Consider the following 26202-nt stretch of genomic DNA (forward strand, 5'->3'; position numbering starts at 1 on the left):
CTCAACCCCGACAAGACCGAGTGGCTTTGCATACCTTCATCCCGGGTCTATTCGGGTATTCCATCTCTTTCTATGGGGGGTGAATTATTACCCCCCGTAGATAGGGCTCACAACTTGGGAGTCCTCCTAGATTCACGGCTCACCTTGGAAGATCACATGGTGGCTGTGACTAGGGGGGCTTTCGCCCAGGTTCGCCTGGTGCGCCAGTTGCGGCCCTATCTAAGCCGGGATGATTTATGCACGGTCACTCACGCGCTCGTGACCTCTCGTCTAGACTACTGCAACGCTCTCTACATGGGGCTTCCCTTGAGGACCACCCGGAGGCTCCAACTGGTACAGAATGCAGCCGCGAGAGTTGTGTTGGGAGTCTCCCGATACTCCCATGTCACACCTCTGCTCCGTGAGCTGCATTGGTTACCAGTTGTCTTCCGGGTGAGATTCAAGGTGCTAGTAATGGTGTTTAAAGCCCTACATGGCAGGGGTCCGGAGTACCTTAGGGAACACCTGCTGCCGGCGTCTACTTCCCTCCGCCCTGTGCGTTCCCACAGAGAGGGTCTCCTCAGGGTGCCACCGGTCAGAGAATGTCGACTGGTGGCCCCCAGGGGGAGATCCTTCTCTGTGGGCGCCCCGGAGTTATGGAACCAGTTACCGGTTGAGCTCCGGACGGCGCCCGATCTTCGCTCCTTTCGCCGCGATCTGAAAACATACTTGTTCGAGCAAGCCGGCCTGGCCTGAGGGGGGATTGGTGGGGTCTTTTTACTATTTTTATTGGGGTTTTTACCATGTACGAACTGTATTTTTAATCGGGCATGTATTTAATTATCTTTTATTTTTTGTAAATCTCTGTGTTTTATTCTTGCCCTGTACACCGCCCTGAGTCCTCCGGGAGAAGGGCGGTATAGAAATATTAATAAATTAAATTAAATTAAATTAATAGCTAATATAAATGTCAGAATCCAAGGGAGTTGAACCCAAATGTCTTTCAATTTATAGGTGTATCATATAAGCCTGTATCGCTGTAATGATTGAATATTGATTTTATCTTAATGATTGCAAGATTACGTTCCAAACAGCTAAACTATGTTCAAATGGACCTAAGCAGAACAATTAACTTAAGGAGAGAATGGTAACTATAAGGAAGTAAAGATTACTAGGGAGCACTAGTAATCATTTCAAATTTCTATGTCCATAACAATTATTTCTGAGAGTCTTGAAGGAGCTTATTAATGTCATCTCAGCAGCCATTTTATGCTCTTTAAGACATCATGGAGTTCATTGTCAAAGGACAAAAGAAGAACAATGCATTTCTATATTCCAAGGTGGGAGGAAAAGAAGATCTGGGTAACAGCAGAGTCGTTGGCTTGATACTGATGCTGGACAACACTCTGGAACAGATTATCAAATAATCAGTTTGTGAGCATTTAGAAAACAAGTAGATTGTTTGGCAGGAACAAGCATAGATATATCAAGAACAAGTCATGTCAAACTAGCTTTATCTCCCTGTTTCACAGAATCATCAGTTTAGTTAACCATAGGAATGTAGTGAACATAATGTATCTTGACTTTAGCAAAGCATTCAACAGTCTCCCATAAGATGTTAATAGACCAGATGGAAAATTTTGGGCTAAACTATGCTATCATTAAATGGATTCAGAACTGGTGGAATGAACATACCCAATAAGTGCACATTAATGGAACTGTGTAAAGCTGAAACAAGGAATAAGTAGCGTACAATAAGTTTCTGTTATAAGGCCTGCATTGTTCAACATACTTGTACGTTACTTGGATTTGGAACTGGAAATCATATTTAACAATTTGTCATGAATTAATATGAAAGTAAGGGAACACAGCATCATCTTGGACAGTGTGAAGAATCAGGAAGAACTTGATACACTGGAAAAATGGGTAGAAAAGTGGCAAGATAAGTTTCAATTTGCCCTTGAATATGCAAAGTTCTATATTTGGGTATGGAAATCAAAGTCTTTGGAATAGAATGGGGTGACATACTGAGCAAACATCATGCAGAAACAGTTGAGGTATCTTGAAGGATCAAAATCTGAACATGAGCCCAACATGTGAAATATTTACAAGAAAAGCAAATGTAATTCTGGCCTGTATCAACAGATGTCTAGTGTCAAGATCTAAAGAAATAATCTTTCCTCTATACCAGGGCTTTTCAACCAGTGGTCACATACCACCTGTGGTACTTTGTCACATAGCAGGTGGCACACGACTGCTAGCCAAGTGTAGCAGGGGAGGGGAATGAGCCTAAGCGAGCCAAGCCTGAGGGAGAGGGAGAGGCAGCTGCAGGACTGTCTGGGCTCAGCAGAAGCCCCTGGAGCTGGAGGTGAACTGAAGAAAAAAAGTAGGGGGGAAGAGAGGAGACGATATAAAAGAACGTGGTTTTGGTGCGGGAAGGGAAAAAAGACAACAGGAAAGGTTTAATCCCTTTAAACAAATGTAATTAGTTTTACCCCCTTTAACTGAGTCTGTCTATGGCTTTTAGAAAGTTTTCTTTGAAGGTAAACAGGCTTAATTTAAAGCTAAAGCTTTTCGCAATTGCTGGAGCCTTTCAGTCTAGGTTACAACATTGTGACATGTGACACACCTGAGGCAGCTTAAAGAGAGGGGGGGGGAAATGGAGTTTGTGTTTATTTTATTTTCTTGATTTGCACTTGATTCCTGTGTCTTTAAGGGTACAGGGAAGTGATTGGTGTGTGTGTGGGGGGGGTGCATTCTTACTACACTGTGAAGAGCTCAGAAGGAAGAAGAGCCAACCAGCTAGCTCAGGGGTCTACAAACTTAGCAACTTTAAGACCTGTGGACTTCAACTCCCAGAATTCCTCATCCAGCCATGATGGCCGAGGAATTCTGGGAGTTGAAGTCCACAAGTCTTAAAAGTGCCAAGTTTGAAGACCACTGAACTAGCTGGTAGTAGTGCATATTAATAAACATGGATAAATTCATCATACATTTGTCAGTGCAAAAGGAAAGTGATTCAGCAAAGGAACAGCCACCGAAGAAATTAAAACTGGCACTTTTTTACTTTTTTTCTACAGTTTGTAATATTTTATTAGATTTTAGAATAAAATGCAAAAATAAAAAAGCAAATAGTAGGACACAGTGGGGAGGAAAAAGGGGGGGAAAGTGAGGTAGAGAAGGGAAAAAGAACAGAGTTCCTCTGTTGCAGTAGAAGGAAGCATTAACATTAACAACTTTTTATTTTTCCATAATATTATAAACATTTCTATAACAACAAATGAATCTAATCAGTAAAACCAAAAATCCCCCCCCCTTTTTTTAGTCATTAAGTTTTTGACACCTTGCTAAGCACTGGTGGTACTCAAATATTGTCATGTCCTAAAAGTGGCACAATCTGTGAAAAGGTTGAAAAGCCCTGCTCTCTATACAGTATTCTGCATTGGTCAACTGAATGCCCCTAGAATATTGCATTTAGTGCAGGGCACATTTTAGAAAGACACTGACAGAATGAAGGATGTCCACAGAACAGAAACCAAGATGACAAGAAATTTGGAAGGAAACTTACAAGAACAGTTGGAGCCATTTGGTATTTTTAGCCCGTGCAGTATTATAGAAGAGAAGACTGCAGTGAGATATAATAGTTGTTTCCACATATCTGATGGCCTGTCTTGTGGAAGATAGACTGGAATTGTTCAGAGTTTTTCCAGAAGTCAGGAGAAAAATTGTTTCAATGAAAAGAGGGTAGATTTCAGCTGGGCATGGGGGGGGAATGTAATGAAAAAAGCTGCTCAACAGTGGGGGAGAGTGCTTGGGTAGGTGCAGTGCTTTTTTTATAAAAGAAAAAGGTGCCAGAACTCACACATGTCATACAACCCACCTTGCCTACCCTACAAGGTTCCATCCAAAAAAGGTGCCGGAACTCCGTTCTGAGTGTTCTATGAGAAAAAAAGCCCTGGGTAGGTGTACTCCGTCTCACTGGAGGTGCCTGAACCAAGGCTGGAAGGGCCGTCTGCTGTAGTAGTATAGTCCTGCTCTGAGCAGAGAATTGAACTAAAGGATCTCCAAGCTCCAAGAAGCCTTATTTCTAGGATTCTCTACCATATAAGTCTAGAAACAGCTTTCATCCACACGGGCCATTTTGTCTCTGGTTATTTAAAGACATAGGTCTATCAAGTCATTGAGGGTCTGTCAAGCCTGCTTGTTACAACACACCTGGGGTGGTTGTTTGGTGCTGTAAATTGCTAGAGAAAAAAATGGCTACAGCAAGGGTGTCAAACTCAATTTCATTGAGGGCCGCATCAGCATTGCGGTTGCCCTCAGGGGGCCGGGTGGGTATGGCCAGGGTGGGCGTGGCCTACTGGGTGGGCATGGCTAGAGTGCGTATGGCCTACTGGGTGGGCGTGGCCAGCTCTACATCATTTGCATCAAGGGTGCCTATGGGGGCCTGGGCAGGAGTGGGACAGATCTGAGGATCTTTAGCAGGAGGAGGGTCTCTGGGCCAGGGCCGTGGGGGGCCGTTCCCTCACTGTTTCTAGGATGGTTTGGCGGGCCACATGAAACCACTTTGTGGGCCGGATCCGGCCCCCGGGCCTTGTGTTTTGCATGTCTGGGTTACAGGGGGAAAGTCAGCTGCAGAATGCCTTTAGAAGGGGACCTATGGCCTGGGCGGAGGACAAGGGTTGAACCTTCTGGCACCAGCGAGGACACACACACTCTCTCTCAAATAACCAACTAGCCTCAGCTCCGAATGGCACACATCTGCAGTAGCCTGTTTCCCGCCTGGTTGACAGCGAGCTGGAGGGTTGGGGAAGAAAGCCAGAAGCACGTGGAGCGCCCAGCGGGCACGCCCTCAGTAGGAGGGAGGGAGCACCTATGGCGCGGGAGGGCCGGGGTGCCTGCGCAAGGGCAGGAGGCGAGGCGGGCTTCCCAGCTCCCACGGAGAAAAGGGGAACTGATGAGGCGCGAGGCAGCTGAGGCACAGAGGAAGCCACAGAGCGGGGGAAGGGCGGCCGCGGGAGCGGTTCCCTCCTCGATCGAGGGGCGGGGTGGGGCTGCAGCCGCTGGCATGCCGGAGCTACCAGAGCCTCTCCCGCCAGCCGAGGAGCCCTAGGTAGCTGGAGAAGAAGAGCGGGGACCATGGCCCGAGGACCGGGGGGCACGAGAAGGCAGCTGGCTCGCCGTGACCCTGGGAGCTCGGCGTTGCCGGCGCCGCCGCTGCTGCTACCGTCGCTGCTGCTGCTGGCCTGGGCTGCTGCGGGGGGGCGAGGGCAGGAGCCCCTCGAGTTCCCGCACGCCGTTGCCAACCTGGCCGTGAGCGGGGAGCGCTTCCTGGTGGCCAGCGGCAACTGCTGGTACGAAGTGGCGCCTTCGCTGGCGTGGAAGGAGGAGGGCTACTGCGAGCCGGTGGAGGGCAGCTCCTGCGGGAAGCCGGTGGCTTCGGTCAACAAGCTGCTGCTGCCCTTCGGTCGCCACCGCCTGCTGACCTGTTGGACTCAGCAGCGAGGCGTCTGCTACGTCCACAGCCTCAACAATAGGAGCTCCCTGAATAAGGTGGGCGACGAATTGGTGACCTACGCCTCTGAAGGCTCTGCGGCCGGACTGTTGTTTTGCGACAATTGCTCAGACTGGTCCTTGGTCGTGGCCACGACCCACAAGCTGAACAACTGCTCCGATGATCCGCCGGCCAGCATCGCCAACAAGGCGGTCTTCCTCATAACGGTAGACGAGAAAAGAGTGGGCGAAGACAGCCAGGTGGCCATGAAGAATGCGTACACCCTGCACTTCGAGGATGCCTTTCGCTGGAAGAAGCACTTCTTCTTCCCTTACTGGTATACCGATAGAAACACGGAGGCCAAGATGCTCGTCGCTCGGTATAAGGAAAACGCCTTCGAACACAATAGCCAGCTCCTGCGATGTGGCGCCGGCAGCCAGACCAAAGTTCTTTCCTCGGCTTACCTGGAGCAACGCGAGCTCTGGGCCGGGATTTTCAGCTCAGCCTCGGGTCCCGCCACGCCGACTTCCACCAGCCTTTGCATCTTTGCTCTTCAAGAGCTGCTGAAGAATGCGAAAAGCTGCAGCTTCAGCGAGCCCTCCACTTCCCCGTTTCATTCGGTACCCCAATCTCCAGACACATGTGTGAGTACCTTGGGTTATTTGTTGGCTGGATCCCTCGCTAATCAGCTATATTTAGGGTCGACTTGTTTAGTTGTTGCAAGCTATGTAATTATGAGAAGCAGGACCCCTCCCCCCAAAGATACAGAATATTTTGGCAAACTGCTCCGCACCCCAAAAAGGCATAGCTTTGCAGCCTTAGCAAGCAGATCACAGTGGAAGCCAAAACTAAAAGGACAGTTTAGCGTTTTCTGCAGGGGTAAGGTGTTGTTTCTGAAGGAGTGATTCGCTACTGTATTTGATGAGACACAGCAGTCAAAAAGTTATTTCAGATTTTTAATTGTTTCTCCACATGGTTATTGTTTACTTTCCATTGGCTTCAGTGGAAAAAAAACCCTTAGCAGATAAAGAATGCTTGTGCAACGAGAAGAAAGCTGATGGTATGAGACTCTGGGATTTGGAGATGCTTTAAAAGGAGAATATTTGTAGCTCAGGATTGACAAGAGGGGTCCTTGGTGCTCTCTGAATTTGGTTGTTTTCTTGCAGATGTTTCTTTACCCAAACTAGGTACCGTCACCATGACAAGCACTAGTACCAAGGTATCATTACTTCTTTTATGGCTGTGTGAAGGGGGAACAAATAAAGACTAACCAGCAGGGAATGAAATTCCATGGATGAGGTTAGGCAGTTCGGGTTATAAAATTCATTTGGAGAAAAATCTTGGCATTTGTGCTTGAAGCACTAGGTGGTTCAAGCCAAAATTGAAAGACTTCAATTATTTTATATATCTAATCTTTCCACCAATGAATAGTGCTCATCTACATCCAGATTCAATTCGACTGAAAACAGTGGTAGAAAGCTGGGAGTTTTCTCTGGTAGTGGAAAGCTAGGAGTTCTAATGTATTGATCAATTTCACTGGGCCTTAGGATTGCTGGGGTCTTGACTGATATAGCTGACATTGCTGTAAGAATCTTCAGTTGCAGAATGAAATAATAGACTGGAAACTTTTGAGTGACCTTTTATATTGCTTCTATTCTTTGGTATGCTTGTGAACTCAAAGTAATGACATCATTTAGAATGGCAGTGGTAGAAAATATTTAGTAAGAGTTCATTGCCTAGTTTAATCTGTGTGATGATAATTATGAATCTGAAGTTCACACGTTTTTCAAAGGATGGGTGATCTTTTTTGAGCAGCCTGTGACAATTGGCCTAGTTTTAAATACTCCCTGCAAAAGGTGCTGTAAATCCAGATATTTAGTGTCTTGTTAATTTCCTGCAGCCTTCTGCTTGGGAGAAAGAAACAAAGATGTGGAAAAAAAATGGGAGACAGACGCGGGGAAGCAATAAAAGAGCACATTTGTAGTTCAGGGTTGAAATAAGGGGTCTCTGGTGCTCTCTGAGCTTGGATGTCTTCTTGCAGGTGTTTCTTTACCCAAACTAAGTAACATAATTAATGCTAGCAGTGAAGATGTTACCTAGTTTGAGTAGTGAAATGTCTGCAAGAAAACAAGCAAGCTCATCACCTAAGACCCTTTAAAAAGGGAAGCGTTGGAAAGAGAGAAATATTATGTGTCCTTATCCACTTTTGATAGAAAGCTGGATTCAAGAGGTTGCCACATCTCACAAAAAGAAGAAATCCTCCCATTCCTTCCATCCTTAAAAGTAATGCAATCATTCCTGTAGAACATGAACCCCCGTAGGGCTCTAAAAATATATATAATACTGCAGTAGGCTAATGATAAAGACTCTTTTTAGGCTGAGCATTTGTTGTGGACTAACGGCAAAGGCTAGGGTCTTTGGGGTGACTTTTTCTTCCTGGATATATTTCAGTCTGGGTGCTAAAACATTTTTCCTGTCAAAACCAAATAAACCGAATGGGGAAAAGAAATGCAATCCCATTATTTTTCTGGGTCTCTTGCTGCTTTTTGATGTCATCAAGGATTATACCCATCTTGAACTGTGATGTGGAATCTTTATCTGTTCACCAATTACTAGAAAGCAGTATTGGAATATTCAGTCATACCGAAAATGCAACACAGTTTAGCTGGCTGTTATCTTATGGCTGCTTAACATTGACCTTAAACTGCTGGCTGAGACCAATTGTAGTGCATTGTGGTTTGTATGCAAATAATTCACATATTTGTAACCATACTTTGTTTTAATCATAGTTTGGATAAACTTGAATAACCACATATAATACTGAATCATAATTTGTTTTAACATATTTGAATTAAAACTGTAGCTGGCTGGATTACTTATCTAATAAACTTATCTAATAAACAAGAAAATCACATCATGGATTAGTGTAGTGTGTAAATTCATCTTATTTTTCATTCTCTTATTTTATTTTTAAAAAAGTTACAATCCTTCGCCCAGTGCGCTCCCACAGGGAGGGTCTGCTCAGGGTGCCGCCGGTGAGAGATTGCCGGCGGGTGACACCCAGGGATAGGGCCTTCTCAGTGGGAGCGCCTGCCCTCTGGAACCAGCTGCCGGTGGAGCTGAGGACTGCCCCCGACCTCCGATCATTCCGCCGGGGCCTGAAGACCTGGCTCTTTGAGCTCTCGGGCCCAGGCTGAGGAGAAATTTTTAATTGGGGTTTTAAGTATACAGGGTCAATTTAATATTTTTTAATTTGGTTTTTTTTTAACTTTTGTATGGTGGATTTTTAATTTCCTGTAAACCGCCCTGAGTCCTCAGGGAATAGGGCGGTATATAAATGTAACTAAATAAATAAATAAATAAATTCAAAAAAGTCAAACTAAAAGAGAGAAGAAAATAATATCAAAATAAAAATAAATTGGATAAAAGCCTGTTCAAAGCGGAAGCTAACATGTCCCATACAATAATATGTTTAGACCCAACAGTTTCTGCTACGATTGCTATGGCCAGAATTTCCTAGAAATTATGTAATCCTAACTGTTTACCAGGAAGCATACCATTGCCTATTGGAATCAAGTAATTTGTAATTGGAAGATAACAGGGCATTTCAAAAGCACCATCTCAATGTCAGTGTCTGAGCATATGGTATGTATAAGAGCTCCGGATAGGGGATATTATTGAATTTCCTAGTCAATACCTTTGCGGGCAAATTGTTCAGGCATGTCAGTTTGAGTGCCCTCCTAAGTAAGAGTGAAAGTATTTGGGGTTGATGAAAGGTGGATCCACAACCTCATTGTAGCAGAGATCTGAGGTTTTTTATTCCTCTGTACATCAAGATCAAAAAAAAATTGCCTGACTTTGCTCCAGGCTTTGTCTGAGCCCAACATAGCTAAATATTAGGATGAGAAACTACACTGGATCAATTTGGAAGTGATTTGCTTCTTCCATGGGAAATTATGTCTATCAATGCTCTCAGTCTATCAATACTAATTGGACTAAGAACTCATTTTCACAGATTTATTTGAGCCAGTACTTTAACTGGGAGAGCTTCAGATAAGCCTTGGCAGAAATGTGGCTGTATATATGCCAAGCAGCATGATAGCCTCCATTATACTCATACAAACAACAATAACCAAACGGAGCAGGTAAAGACCTTTGGATACCTATTTTCAATTCTCTATGTCCTGGGAACTTCAATCTTCAAACCTTACACTCCATGCACAATAATCAGACACAGCACTAAGTGATACTTGTAAGGGAAACAGCTAACTGCCTGTAGCAATTATTTTTTTTCAAAACTAAATGAAGTCTTTTGCTATACTATATGTGTACGGTGCTGTGGATATAAAGATAGTCTTGTTGTAGAAGTAGTTCAGTCCAAATTTCTGAGATCCTTGGTTGGAATTATTTGCTTTGTTGAAATTCACCCCTCATTCTCTTAAAATCAGGTATGAAAAAGTTGAGCTGAACTGAGAGTAAATAAACATTTAATAATTTGGATTCAACCCCCAGAAGTAAATACTGTTTCCTAGTCTCCTTTTAACTCAACTTTGTGTTGACTATTTTAATTTTTGGAATCTGTGGTATATATGGCATATATCTATTAGATATTTTATCAGTTTTGGATTTTAATTGTATTTGTATTTTGCAGTTTTAATCTGTTCAAAATGTAGAAATATTAATTATATGGGATTTTTAAGATGTTTAAATATGTCAATGGATCTTAGATCCAAATTGCAGGTTATATATTACTGCATTCTTTCATTATTGTGTATGCATTGTTTGGAACTGCCTTAAAAACATTTAGTAAAAATCTGTTTAAGATTAGCTGTCAGCTATTGTACAATTTTTAAACAAAGTTTAATTTTTTTTGTACTTTCCGTGTTCTGCAACATAAAATTCAGGCCATTTTGTAGGACAATATCCCATGTTGATCTCACCTGTTTAATTTTCAGCAAATGTGAGTGTGTAGTAATACTGTACAATTTAATATTCTATCCGATTGTTTAGTAATAACTTCAAGGGATGTATTCCATAATGTGATAATACAATTTGTTTTTTAAAATCTTAACAATTCTTAAAATTGACATAATTTTAGTAGATATATTTTTGCAAATTTCATTTGAAGAATTGTTATTCCCTTCAGCAATTATTCCCTAATATATATGATTTATTGTATTTTATTACTATTCTGTTTCAATTTTCCATCATCAAAAGGAGCTGAAACTGCTGTTTAAACAATTACAGAGTAGGCTAACTTGGTACATATTAAATAATGTTATTTTTAACAGTCTTCCATATATGGGAAATGTTAAAATTAGTTCAGATCTTTGAGTTTTTTATGCATAAAGAATAAACAGATATAATCCTGAGGATGACCCACCCAATATTAAATATTACCAAGCCTCTGTGATTTTCATTGAAATGATTTGAACATGTTTAAATTTCCATTATAGGCAGTGGGCTTTAAAAATATGTATCATTGGCGAACAGCAAAAAATAATGTCTAACTAGCTGAACATATATTGCAAAAGATCATATGATATTACTTAAGGAAGAAGGAACTTGGAATTATAATGATAACATACAAATTAGAGAATTTTTTATTTTAAAGGTTTAATCAAATTTTAAGATGTTGTGTATATGTTTAGTTACATTACCACCTTATGACAGAATATAGAAAATATATAGTTTGATTCACTTTTCAAGTAAAAGTCCAAATGGTTATCATATGGGTCAAAATTATTTGCTGCTGTACTATTGCCATTTGTTAACTAAAATAGAAAGCTAAAAAAGGAGGGGAGGGATTGAACAGATAGAATCGTAAGGCTTTTAGCCATGTTTCTTATTTGATTTAGTGATATTTATTCTCTCTTTTTATTATTATTATTATTATTATTACATTTTATTAAAAATCTAAATTCAAAAAATTCCAATGAAAGTTAAAATCGTTAATAAAAGCAAAGTATATCACAGTATCGCACTGTAATATAATATGGAAGACAAAATAAACCAGAAGCAATTAAAACAATAACAGTAAAAGTGGTAGTAAAATACCATAGTGAAATTAAGGTAAAGGTAAAGGTTCCCCCGCACATGCGCGCTAGTCGTTTCTGACTCTAGGGGCCGGTGCTCATCTCCGTTTCAAAGCCAAAGTGAAGTAGCCGAAGGACCGCTCGGGACGACAGGTTACTTAACTAGGATTTATTTTAGAACAAGGCAAAGAACAGAATAACTTGTCCAGCTTTTATAGCCGGCAGCTGTCAGTGTAGTCCAATCAGGATCGTTTCTTTTGGCGCCGCGTCTAGCTGGACCAATCACCGCCGTCGCGTCTTGACAGTTCTTCTTCCCGCATGGTGAGCCGGCTTCGGTGTTTTGACAGCCGCGAGCTGTCAAATGGCTGCGCCTGCGCCCTGGCGGGGAACTTTGACAGCTGTCAAAGTTCCCGCGTGTTTCCCTGTCAGTGGTGTTTACCTCATAGAAATAAGCGGAATAAATGGTTCTAACTTGTTATTAACGTTTGTACATATACATTATACCCCTTACCCCTCCCCTGGATTGTTTCCTCCCCCTTGTTGGTTGTTGGAGCCGGCCCATTCATAGTCCCTTAAATATGCTGGTGCTCTTCTGTTCCTATTAGAACGTCTTGGGGGTGGTGCGTTGTCGTGTTCCGGTGGTGGTATGTTCTCTTGCTCCCCTTCCTCCTGATCTGGTGCCGGTATGATGTCTAGGGGAGGTGGGGGTTGGCTGTCCGGTGGGGGAAGGTCTGGGTGGTGTTGTGGTTGTCTTGGCCTGAGCTGATCTACGTGCCGTCGTAAGTTGCCTTCAGTAGGCGTGTGTATTAAATAGGAAATGGGTCCTGTTTGTTGTAATACAGTCCCTTGGACCCATTTGTTTTTGGATGTGTATGATCGTGCCCAGATCATTTGCCCAGGTTTAAATGTACGGGGTGGGGGGGGGTGATCCGGCTCCGCAATGTAAGTGTCGGGATGCAGTCTGTCGAGCCGCGTTATTAGTCTCCTTCCCCATCTTAGCTCCGCTGGAGTTTTGCCGGTTGCCGTACAAGGAGTTGTATGTTGTGCCATCAGGAACTGGCTGAGTCGTTGCTGCCAGTTCCCTTTTACGAACTTTTTTAATGCTTCTTTAGTCGAGCGCACCATAATTTCAGCCATCCCGTTCGTCGATGGGTGGAACGGTGCAGACGTGACCAGCCTAATACAGTTCTTCATAGCGAACATCTGAAATTCACGAGAAGTGAATTGTGGTCCATTGTCTGAAACCATGGTGTCTGGGAGGCCGTGGGTGGCAAAGATCTTCCTAAGGGCTTGTATGGTGGCCCCTGAAGTAGTTTTCCTAAGGGGGATTACTTCTAGCCATTTTGAGTAGCTGTCAACTATTATTAGGAAACTCTGCCCCTGGATTGGTCCTGCAAAATCTAGATGTATGCGTGACCATGGGTTTTTTGTTGTTTCCCATCTATGTACTGGGGCCTGGGGTGGTTCACTTCTTGTTGTTTGGCAGGGGTAGCAGCCTCCCACATATTTTTCTATATCCTTATCTATGCCTGGCCACCATACATAACTTCTGGCTAGAGCTTTCATTTTAACTATGCCTGGATGTCCTTCGTGTAGGGTGTCTAGTGTTTGTGCTATGTTTTTGTCTGGTATCACTACTCTGTTCCCCCACAGAAGGCATCCCAAGTGTGATGACATTTCGTTTTTTCTGTTATAGTATGGCTGGAATTGTGGGTGTGGATTTTTGGCTGGCCATCCTGTGGTTGTCCACTTAAGAACCCTGCTCAGTACTTTGTCCTTAGCTGAATTTTTAGCTATGATTCTAGCGGAAAGGGGGCAGTCTGGAAGTTGTGATATTGCCAGAATGAGCCCTGCAGGCGCTGGGTCAGTATCCTTGCTTTGAATAGGCAGTCTGCTGAGGCAGTCTGCGTGTCCTAATTCTTTCCCTGGTTTGTGTATCAATTTGTATGAATATGCTGACAAGAAGGTTGACCAGCGTAGTATTCTTGGTGATAGAATCTGTGGGGTTGTTTTGTCCCAGGTGAATATCCCTAGCAGGGGTTTGTGATCCGTGAATATAGTAAAGGGTCTGCCATAGAGATAGTCATGGAACTTTTTTACCCCAGCGACTATTGCTAGTGCTTCCCTGTCGATCTGCGCGTAGTTCCTTTCAGCTTTTGAAAGTGTGCGGGAATAAAAGGCTATGGGTCTTTGGGTGCCATCCTTGTATAGGTGACTTAACACCGCCCCAATTCCATAGGGAGATGCATCGCAAGCGATGCATACTGGTGTGTCTTCTCTGAAGAGTGTGACAGTTGAACTGTTACAAATAATATTTTTTAATGACTGGAAGCTATTTTCATGCGTTTTGGTCCAGGACCAGGCAGTGCCCTTGTCCAGGAGCCTGTGGAGAGGTTCGGCTATCGTGGCTTTGTGGGGAAGGAAGGCATGATAGAAGTTTAATAATCCCAAAAAGGCTTGGAGTTCTTGTTTATTTTTCGGACTGGGAGCTGTTTGAATAGCTTTTAATTTTTCAGTGGTGGGGTGGATGCCCTGGGCGTCTATTTTGTACCCTAGGAACTCTGTGGTTGTGACTCCGATGGAGCACTTTTCTCGTTTTAGTTTGAGACCGGCTTCTCTGAGCCGGCTCAGCACAGCTGACAGTCTGTCAGCTAAGTTTGCTTCATTTTCTCCGGCGATGAGAACATCGTCGAAATAGGGGCAGACCCCGGGTATTCCTTTTAAGGTTTTTTCCATGATACTTTGGAAGATACCCGGGGCTGCTGATATGCCGAATTGAAGTCTTTTCACTTTAAAAGCTCCGCGGTGCGTGACAATTGTTTGAGCTTCCGCGGTGTCATTTGTGACAGGCAGTTGCAAGTACGCCTGCGTCAGATCAAGTTTTGCGAAAATGGCGCCGGAGCGATGGAAGCGAGGACGTCTCTCACCGCTGGCACCGGGTAAGCATGGGGGCTTAGAGCTTGGTTAAGGGTCGCCTTATAGTCTGCACATAATCTAATTTCCCCGTTAGGTTTCATTGGGGTTTAAGTTTAAGTTTAAGTTTTATTTAATTTGTATACCGCCCTTCTCCTTGGTAGGGACTCAGGGCGGTTCACAGGGCATATATTGGTGACTATTGGTGTCTCCCAGCTTCCCCCTTCAGTAGGTTCCAGTACCCCTAGTCTTACGAGGCGTTCTAATTCGTTCTCTATTTTTTCTTTGAGAGCAAATGGAACCCTCCTAGCCCTTATTTTTATGGGTTGGATGGTTGGGTTTAATTTTAAGGAGATGAGAGGGCCGGTGTATTTTCCCAGTATGCCATCAAAGACGTCTGCATACTTGTTGCAGACGGCTTCGAGGCTTGAGGCTTGCACTGTGTTTACCCCAGTAATGGCGATGCCCAGGGGGCTGAACCAGTTCAGCCCGATTAGATTGGTGCGGTTTCCTGGAGTCACTAAGACTTCTAGGGGTCCCTTGAATTTTTTGTATTCTACTGCGACCTTAGCCTTCCCTTCTAGTGGAATGGGGGTTTTTTGGAAGTCTGCTAGGTGGACCTGGGTTTTTTTAAGGGGAATTTCCCTATGGCTCCGTTGGCAGATCTCCTGATACGTTTTAAACGATATTAAGGAGACTGCTGACCCGGAGTCCACCTCCATGTTGCAGGTGACTCCTTGAATTTTTACCCTGATCTTTACTTTTGGGCTTAGGCTGTGCACCTTATCTATTGTTTCTACTAGGTTCCCTGGTGTTCCTCCCCTGTTGACATGGGCGGTTGGCCTACCTGGGGGGTTAGCCTCCAGATCATGCACGTTGTCGCGGGGCCGGCTTCGGCACACTGGCTTGATGTGGCCGGTTTTACCGCAATTGTGGCATTTTGCGTTTCGGAACCGGCAGCTTCCCCTGGCATGGTTGCCCCCGCAGCTGGCGCAGGTAGCCCGTTGATCATGTCGTGGTGGCGGGGGGTTTCTGGCTCTTTGGCGGTCTGATGTGTCGTTTCTTCGCTGTTGTCGTCGCTCCATCCTGCGTTGTAGGGCCTCTCCGTCTGTGAAGTCTACTGACTCGTCGCTGTCACTGAAGGTTGCGTTTTCGTGGTATACGGTTGCTGGACTTTCCGGTGTTGATGTGGTCGGTTTTTTCTTGTGGTTGTATTCATAGGCCATTATTTCTCGGGTAAGTTCGGCTAGGCTCATGTCGGGCTTTGATGTAAGTTTTTTCTGGAGCCGTTCATCCCTCAAGCCTATTACCACTTGGTCCCGGATGCGGTCTTCCAGGTCAGGAAAACTGCAGTTACGAGCGGCATGCCTGACCCCGGCGATGAAGTCGTTTGCGGGCTCGTCCGGTCGCTGCTTCTTCTGGGCGAATTGTACTCGCCAGTACAGCTCTGAGTGAGCTGGCATGTAATGTTTGTTGAGCTGGTCGACCAGGTCCGCGTAGGAGACTTCTGTGATGGGCACCGGGCTGAACAGCCCGATGGCGTCGTCGTATACCGGGGGCCCACTGATGTACAGGAGGGCAGCGGCCTTTGCTCTGTCGTCGGTAATTTTACTGACGAGGAGGAAACCTTCGACCTGTCCCAGGTGGGACTGCCATCTCTCCGGATGGCGGGTGTCGAATTCCCTCACATGCCCGAAGTTGGCCATGTCGTCCGGTCCTGGGCTCGCTCCGTTCGGAAGTTAAAACTTCCAGTGACAGCTCTTGGCCAGGAATTCCCTTCCTCGGCCGTGACTTCAGCTCCGGAGCGATCCCACCTTCGTCGCCAGTGAAGTAGCCGAAGGACCACTCGGGACGACAGGTTACTTAACTAGGATTTATTTTAGAACAAGGCAAAGAACAGAATAACTTGTCCGGCTTTTATAGCCGGCAGCTGTCAGTGTAGTCCAATCAGGATCGTTTCTTTTGGCGCCGCGTCTAGCTGGACCAATCACCGCCGTCGCGTCTTGACAGTTCTTCCCGCATGGTGAGCCGGCTTCGGTGTTTTGACAGCCGCGAGCTGTCAAATGGCTGCGCCTGCGCCCTGGCGGGGAACTTTGACAGCTGTCAAAGTTCCCGCGTGTTTCCCTGTCAGTGGTGTTTACCTCATAGAAATAAGCGGAATAAATGGTTCTAACTTGTTATTAACGTTTGTACATATACATTACACAAAGAGCCAGCGTTTGTCCGAGGACGTCTCCGTGGTCATGTGGACGGCATGATTAGACGCCAAAGGCACACGGAACGCTGTTACCTTCCCACCGTAGTGGTCCCTATTTTTCTACTTGCATTTTTACGTGCTTTCAAACTGCTAGGTTGGCAGAAGCTGGGATGAGTAACAAGCACTCACTTTGTTACGCGGCACTTGGGATTTGACCCGCCAAACTGCTGACCATCTGATCGACAAGCTCAGCGTCTTAACCCACTGAGCCACTGCGTCCCTTTTATAGTGAAATTAGCAGATCATTAAAAGGCTGAGGAAAATAAAATGCATTTCTCCAGCACAGAAAAGACAATAAAGAAAGCATCAGGTGTGTCTTGGTATAGTGTTTCTAAATCAGAGAGTGTCAGTGGTCCTCAGGTTATGACCATGCATCCAGTCATCATTCACAATTATGATGGCCCTGCATGGGTGGTTCTTATGATAGAGTTCCAGCCATCCCAGTGTTCTTGTGATCATGTAATCACAATCTAGGAGCTTGGTGCCTGAGTTGCAGTCATGTGATCGCAGTTGCTGACATTCCCTGCAAGCTTCCCACATGAAAAGTCGATGTTTTCAGTTCTTTGTGTTGTCTCACTAAATAATAACAGCAAACATATCTTGAGACTCTAACTAAATTTTTTGGTACTCATGCTCTTAATCTCACAGGACTGTCATTTATTTATTTGATTTTTAATCCTGCATTATTAATTTTATAAGTAACTCAAGGTGGTGAAATACATTTTGTGTGGGTTAGACTGAGAGTGTGATTGGCTGTCTTTTGCTTCCCCATACTTCCAACATTTGTGGGGTCTCTCTCAGAAATTTTAGCAATTTGGATTGTAACTTGGAATTCCTTCAAAATGTAGGCCACTGTGTATCTGAGATATTAATTCTGATTCCTCTGTTTCTTTGAGTGATCCCATTCAACGACTTCTAACAGAATGTTATATGTTTTGAATTCTGAAGATTCTAACCAAAAGTGACATTTTTTTCTAATTCTGAAAACACTGCCTAGAGTTAATGTTCACATGACCCCTTCTCAAGAAGCTTGGTCTCCTTGGTAGTTAGAATTATGATTCACATATTCAAAAGCCTTCATCATCCTGCCTTTTATCCATCCATCTATCCATCCATCCATTCATCCATCCATCCATCCATCTCTACCTTTCTGCAATCAATGATTCCTTGAACTTATATAAAGCAAAAATTAAAATATCCAGGATTATATCCAAAAAACCTTGTATTCTGACACACAGCACCCAAACCACAACACATCACATAACCAACCACCACGCAAAAACTAACCCTACCTTACACAAAAGGGATGTTGGAAATAGCCAGAATTCTCCAACCTCTAGGAATAGCAATAGCCCACAAACCCACAGCTACACTCTGCCAGGAATTATCCAGAACCAAAGACAAGATACAGAAAGATGAAAGAAACAATGTAATTTACAAAATCAACTAACAATTGTCCTATGTTTGTCCTATGTAGGACAAACCTCACATCAATTAAAAACCAGGATCCCTAAACACTGGCTGGCAGTCAAATGCCACAATTCCAAAACCTTAATCTCTACCCACACTGACACCAAACAGCATCAGTTCAATTGGAGCAACACAAAAATCATCAGCCACACTACCACCCACCATGCTCCTGAGTTCATCAAAGCCTGGCACTCCACATCAATTCCATAGACACATTGACCTACAACCAGCCTATGACTCCCTCTGAATCCAAATCAACTGCACAGCCAACCAGAGAGAGCACCAACCCTCAACCAACCCAAGCAAGTCCCCACCCAGCATTTCATCTTCCAATGACCTTCACCTGATGTAACCTCCCCATCACAAGACCCATCACAATTCTCCCACTAATGAGTCACACCTGACCCATCACAAGACCTGTTGACCACACAAAGCCCTTATAAACTGAAGAACACTAACACTGACACCCCCTAAACTCTGCTGAAGATGTTACCTACCCTGGTAATGAAACATTTGGAAACCAACCCACAAGCTTGGAGAATGAACCTTCACCCTCATCCTACACCCAAGCTACAGATATTCACCACTATTGCATCCAGGATTATGTTAAAGCCAATTTGAATCACAATAAAAATAAGAATAACCAGATGTGTGCACTTCAATTTTTAGAATTCTTTATCAAACTTCATCACTGCTGAATGTTCTGGGATATTATGTTGATATATCTGGAGGAAAAGTATTAACTAACTTATTTTTAAGACAACACATTTGTAATGGGACCTCTTTGGTTTAGGGTTTAATCTAGCCTGCAACCCCTTGTGTGGTGCTATTCTTCCACTGTCACCAGAACACAGGAGAGAAAAGAGGTACTGACATTATCTGACCAACAGAAGGCCTCCTTGAGAAGGCCTTGACCTTGTCTTACTTTTATTCTCTGCTCTGGAAGTTAAACTCTTGAGAATCTAAATCACCCTTTTATAATCTGATACTTTTAATATGCTGTCATACCAGATAGCTAGAACAGGGCTTTTCAACCAGTGGTATGGGTACCACCTGTGGTACATTGGCACCTGGCAGGTGGTATGCAAGCATCCTAGAAAAGTGGCAGCGGGGGAGGGGAATGAGCTGAACTGGTGGTAGCACCGCACAGGCCCGAGTGAGAGATGGCTGGAGCTGCAGGGCTGTCAGGGCTCAGCAGAAGTGCCAGGATCAATGCCAGGCTCCAGCTGAAGTTCAGCAGTGATCCCGGTGCTTCTGGTGAGCTCAGAAGAAGCACCGATCAGCTGGAATGTTGCAGCATCTCCAGGGTCTTGTGATTTACATTCAGATGCTTGGCAACTGATTCATATTTATGACGGTCACAGTGTCCCAGGGTCATGTGAAGTGACCAAAACTTGCTGCAACCACCCAGCAGAGGGGGGGGAAATAAAAACCAAACACCCATCCCACCCCACCCCCGCTGCCAATCCTCAACAGAAATGCTCACAACAATGAAAACCTCGGACAGGAGGAAGACCGCCGACGGGTGGGCAGGCAGGTATCTTGCTCAGCTGTAGCTTGGGGGGAACACTTTTTTAGTGCCATTGTAACTTCGAACACTCACTAAGCAAACTGTTGTAAATTGAGGATTACCTGTACTTCACTTTTTTCCTTTTTTTTGTCATCAAGTTTTTGACACCTTGCTAGGCGACTGGTGGTACTCTGATGTTGCCATATCCTAAAAGTTGTACAATGGGTGAAAAAGTTGAAAAGCCCTGAGCTAGAAGGTAAGGAATACATACTGGGGACTTTCTGTAGGATAAGGATTTACAGTTTTATTCTGAACAAGGACCACAGTTGTTTCAATGGCCTCTGAGGGCAGCAGCAAACATAGCTGTTGATGCTGTGACAGAGCAGGTAGCGTTGTACAAAAATATTTGGCTCAAGGGGGATTAGGATAAGGAATCTCCCCAGATTTAAGTCTACTTTGTCCTGGGGGAAGGTTGTGTATCTAGATTTTGGGACATGATAATACACATTTTGGATGCCTAAATGGGAAAGTATTTTTATAGAGAATGCAGTGCTTCAAAAATGAGCAGTGTTCCCAGTCATTTATTCAACATCATAATTGTACTGGGAAGTGCCAGTATTGACAAGATGATTCTCCTTAAATCATAGACTTGGTAATGAACTCTGAAAATATGGCTTAAATGGAAAATACCATACATAAAGAGAATTATCTCTGAGTGGTCTTTTATATTTAGACTGGATCTAAGCATGACATCAGCATGCACTAGTATGTCCCCCCTTTCCTCCTCCTTTTTCATGATATTACCTTCATCTCATCCTCAATCCATATCTGAGGCAGATTAAGGTTGACCCTAGGTGCTCTGGTATTAAAGTCATTTTCCCCTTGAAATGGGTAAGAGGTTATGGCAGTTGTCATGGCTTAAACAGAGATATGCATTACAAGATATGCCAGATGCTCCAAAAACATAAAGGATCATATTAAAGTGTATTTCTTTTTCCATGGCATATTTCTATGTCACTTGATAGCTACAAGTTGGAAGGACAGCTTAAGAACAACTATTAAACCAAGTTGTGTCTGTTGGTTATAGACAGAAAACCACTTTGCCAAATGGTAATAGATAATAGGCAGCATAGAGATAATCTAGTTCAGCCTTTTCCAATTAATATTCTGTGTTAACTGAGAATTATGGAAACTGAAGTATAGTAAAGCAGGTTGAAGGAGATTGGAGTAATTGATCATCACTTTGGCTTACAGCAATGTAAAAAGATCATCTGACAAATTTTAATAGTGCTGTTAAATATGAAGGATTTTTATTAACTTCATTACAAATATAATAATAGAGTAAATTTGTCATAAATAATTATTCAGAACCATAAATAGAAATTTAAGGAATACATGCAGAACTGATACCAACCAAAGATAATAGAGGATTTTTGTCTTTTAAAAATAAGTTTTCTATTATGATTCCATGAGCCCTGGAAACAAAGAGCCATATAAAATGAAATTATAAAAGGCATTTCGAAAAAAGGAGGTGAAAGATTTTGTACAGGATTTCCTGTTTTTCTTACTTTCTTGTAAGTTGTAGCGTTGTGAAATATTAAAGAAAAAGCAACATACAAACACTGAGAGTATAATATGAATGTTAAATTTAGCTGCATCATAAGAAAAAGGAAATTTTAAAAAGGTGACCCATACATTGGAAACAAATAAATGTATACTACTGAATGGTTTCCATTTACCTATAATTCTTTAGACCTATAATTCTTTAATATATTATATACATTGTTGGATTATTTGTACTTATTTCCTCTTCTTAATGTATCATGGGAAAGAGCAGTAGGAGTCTTCACTAATTCATTATGAGCACTTTCACCACATATTTTTTGATATTAAAGTGGTATGAAAATGATACATTAAATAATATCCAACATCATAATTACATTACATGAACATCTCTGAGTACAAAACCTATAATGTGTAGTATAGTTTTCCACCTACTGCCTTCCAGATATTTTGGAGTTCTAGTGTCCAGAATGCTCCACTTGGCCATTACCCATCACACAATATCTTCTTTCAAAACAGAATAAATTATTGAGAGCAAGGAATTCACACATATTTGTATTTTTGTGATCTGGACCTTCACATGTTCTGCATTTTATGTTTCAGGTCTCCATGTTATTAGCTTTATAAATAACTCAAACATATCTGATACTCCTTCCTCCTCCTATTTCCCCCACAACAATGAACCTGTGAGATGAGTTAGGCTGAGAGAGAGTGACTGGCCCAAAGTCATACAGTTGAAGGAAGGACGTGAACTTGGCTAAGGAAGGACTTGAACTCACAGTCTCCTGTTTTCTTGCCTGGTACCTTAATCAATAGACCAAAGTGGCTCTTTATGTGGTCTACTTCTTTTTTGTAATGTTTTTGTTATGTATCTAATACTCCTTCCTCCTCCTATTTTCCTCACAACAATGAACCTGTGAGATGAGTTAGGCTGAGAGAGAGTGACTGGCCCAAAGTCACACAGTTGACTTTTGTTATGTATTTGGTTCTTGTAGGCATTGAGTGAGACAAAAGTTTCAAACAGCAACAAGGTTTATTCAAGTCAGAACATAACAGAACATAACAGAAGCAAACTAATAGCTGCTGTGCAGCTATTTATACACTTGGCCTCTAGGTGGTGACCAATATATTTAAAGCAGCAGTTTCCCGCCCAAAGCCTACTTAACCAGCTGGAGACAGCCAGTCTAGTTCAGCCCAGCAACCGTTACAAAACATGCAAGTAGGTCAGCCATTAACAAACAGTTTTAAGCAAGTAATTACAGCATATAAGGACAGTACATTACAACTCTTCCCCCTGGATAGCACAAACTCTCATTTGTTTACATAATCTTGTAGGTACTTAGATGGCCTTCGTGCTTGTTCGGAACGTCAGGGGGTTACCGGGAGCTCCTGGTCTACCTGCTTGCCTGCCAGGCTGGGTAGACCTGGGCTCTGCAGTTCGGTGGAGTCAAAAGGACTCGAGTGGCTTTGGCTGGCCTGTCCCAGTCAGCCCAAACCAAAGTCCAATTGTGCAGCGAAATCGGCAGAGCTGCTACTGGGTGTAGAATGACTGTCCAGCTCCTTTGATACAGTCTGTATCTCCGGGGGGGGGACTCTTCTACAGCCCCTTCCCTATCCTCTTGTGCCCGAGTTCTCTCAGAGCGTGCAAACTGCTCCGTTGGATTACTGATTTGTGGACCCAGTGTCTGTCCCTCTTGGAAGTCCTGAGCCTGCAACTGATCTGCTAGCTGCCGACGCAGCTGATTAATATGTCAGCAAATGACTTGCCCATCTTCCAGCACCACCTCGTAGGAAAGTGGTCCTGACACCTTAACAACTCTTGCTGCTACCGAAAAGGCCCCCTGACCGTAATTCCGGGTCCAAACCTGGTCCCCCACTTGTAAGTTCCTTGGTCCCTTTGGATGTGCAGTGTCTGAGGTTACTCTGTCAGGGTGCAGCCTGCCCAGTTTAGTGATCATCTTCCTGCCTCAGCGAAGCTCTGCTGGGCTCTTGCCTGTGGCGGTGCAAGGTGTTGTGTGCTGGCATAATAGGAAATCAGCCAGCCTGTGGTGCCAATCCCCTGTGACAATGCGTTTCAGGGATTCTTTGTTTGTGCAAACCATGCGTTCTGCCTGACTGTTCGATGATGGGTGAAAGGGAGCTGACATGGCGTGCCTTATGAGGTTGGCCCTGAGAAAGGCCTGGAATTCTGAAGTGGTGAACTGGGCCCCGTTGTCGGAGACTACGACATCTGGAAGCCCATGTGTTTCAAATAGTTTCCTCAGCACCTGGATGGTCCTAGTGTTAGACACAAAAATAGTCACAAATTGAAATCCACTCTGTTTGTGTTACAAATAGAAAAGAAGTTTATTAGACTTCACAACAAAGTCTAAAAAAATAATGGTTTGCAAAGTGTGGTGGATTCAGGAAGGCAAACAATGTAGCCAAGCACTGAACCACACCCCAAATTCCAAAATCACATATTATTATACATCCTATTGCGACGCGCCATTCCCTCCTCCATGGCCCCATTGGCTTAGGCTTTGGAGGTTACAATCTATCAGAAGCGCCTAAACAGAATACATTATCTCTGCCCCTGTTTGCTTAAGATCCCTCCCCTACTATCAATTCTAGAGGAGAGATGTCTCCCATCTTCTACACCTGCCAGGGGTACCAGGCACCAGAAAGTACTTAAAAACAATTCGTAGATGGTGACTCACATTGGGCCCCATGGTAACTCCTGTTTTCCCCCTTTTCCACTTGAGGCTTGTATTTTTCCCCATATACTCAAAGCATCTACTCAGGCAATTGATTATAAAATGATTATTATAAAATATAAAATACAATTACATGATAATACTAAAAGCATATATATATATATATATATATATATATATATATATATATATATATATATATATATATATATATATATATATATATATATATATATATATATATATATATATATATATATAAAGGTAAAGGTAAAGGTTCCCCCGCACATGCGTGCTAGTCGTTTCCGACTCTAGGGGCCGGTGCTCATCTCCGTTTCATAGCCGAAGAGCCAGCGTTTGTCCGAGGACGTCTCCGTGGTCATGTGGCCGGCATGACTAGACGCCAAAGGCGCACGGAACGCTGTTACCTTCCCACCGGAGTGGTCCCTATTTTTCTACTTGCATTTTTATGTGCTTTCGAACTGCTAGGTGGGCAGAAGCTGGGACGAGTAACAGGCGCTCACTCTGTTACGCGGCACTCGGGATTCGACCCGTCAAACTGCCGACCTTCTGATCGACAAGCTCAGCGTCCTAACCCACTGAGCCACCGCGTCCCTATATATATATATATATATATATATATATATATATATATATATATATATATATATATATATATATATATATATATATATTTATTTATTTCCCCTTCATGGATTACTGCCTTGTCATGGCGAAGGGGCTTGCGTAATTCAATGAAGCTATGAGCTATGCCGTGCAGGGCCACCCAAGACGGACAGGTCATAGCAGAAAGTTCTGACAAAACGTGATCCACTGGAGAAGGAAATGGCAAACCACTCCAGTATCTTTGCCATGAAAACCCTATGGACAGTACCAAAAGGCAAAACGATATGACGCTGGAAGATGAGCCCCTCAGGTTGGAAGGCGTCCAATATGCTACTGGGGAAGAGCAGAGGGCTAGTACTAGTAGCGCCAGAAAGAATGAAGCGACTGGGCCAAAGCCGAAAGGACGCTCAGCTGTGGATGTGTCTGGTGGTGAAAGGAAAGTCCGATGCTGTAAAGATTCTTTCTCCATAGGAACCTGGAATGTAAGATCCATGAATCAAGGAAAGCTGGACGTGGTCAAACAAGAGATGACAAGACTAAACATCTTAGGTATCAGCGAACTAAAATGGACAGGAATGGGTGAATTTAATTCAGATGACCATCAGGTATACTACTGCGGGCAAGAATCCCTCAGAAGAAATGGAGTAGCCTTCATAGTCAATAAAAGAGTAGGAAAAGCAATACTGGGATACAATCCTCAAAATGACAGAATGATCTCAGTTCGAATCCAAGGCAAACCATTCAATATCACAGTAGTCCAAGTCTATGCCCCAACCACCGGTGCTGAAGAGGATGAAATTGACTGGTTCTATGAAGCCCTACAGCACCTTATAGAACTAACACCAAAAAATGATGTCCTTATCATCATGGGGGATTGGAATGCTAAAGTAGGAAGCCAAAAGATAACCGGAATAACAGGCAAGTTTGGCCTTGGAGTACAAAATGAAGCAGGGCACAGGCTGATAGAATTTTGTCAAGAGAATACGATGGTCATAGCAAACACTCTTTTCCAACAACCCAAGAGACGGCTCTACACATGGACATCACCAGACGGTCAACACAGAAATCAGATTGACTATATGCTCTGCAGCCAAAGATGGAGAAGCTCTATACAGTCAGTAAAAACAAGACCAGGAGCTGACTGTGGCTCAGACCATGAGCTTCTTGTTGCAAAGTTTAGGCTTAAATTAAAGAAAGTAGGGAAAAGCGCTAGGCCAGTCAGGTATGAATTAAATCATATCCCTGTTGAATATACAGTAGAGGTGACAAATAGATTTAAGGAATTAGATCTGATAGACAGGGTGCCTGAAGAACTATGGACAGAGGTTCGCAACATTGTACAAGAGGTAGCAACCAAAACCATCCCAAAGAAAAAGAAATGCAAGAAAGCAAAATGGCTGTCTGAGGAAGCTTTGCAAATAGCTGAGGAAAGGAGGGAAGCGAAAGGCAAGGGAGAAAAAGAAAGATACGCCCATTTGAATGCAGAATTCCAGAGAATAGCTAGAAGAGATAAGAATGCCTTCTTAAATGAACAATGCAAAGAAATAGAAGAAAACAATAGAATAGGGAGGACCAGAGATCTTTTCAAGAAAATTGGAGAGATGAAAGGAACGTTTAATGCAAAAATGGGCATGATAAAGGACCAAAATGGCAGGGAC

The 26202-nt window shown here is 43.4% G+C and overlaps 1 protein-coding gene across 1 annotated transcript in view; it reads left to right on the forward strand.

The window, feature by feature from the left end:
• The first annotated feature begins 5004 nt into the window (after positions 1-5004).
• PLXNC1 (plexin C1) overlaps positions 5005-26202 on the forward strand; it is a 75930-nt gene continuing 54732 nt past the window's right edge. Inside the window, exon 1 of the mRNA XM_081331124.1 lies at positions 5005-6117. Coding sequence (XP_081187250.1) covers positions 5119-6117 — 999 coding nt within the window. The 5' untranslated portion in view covers positions 5005-5118. The remainder of the gene's footprint in view (positions 6118-26202) is intronic.

The sequence above is a fragment of the Vipera berus genome, assembly GCF_964194415.1.
Source record: "Vipera berus genome assembly, chromosome: 6".
NCBI lineage: Eukaryota > Metazoa > Chordata > Lepidosauria > Squamata > Viperidae > Vipera > Vipera berus.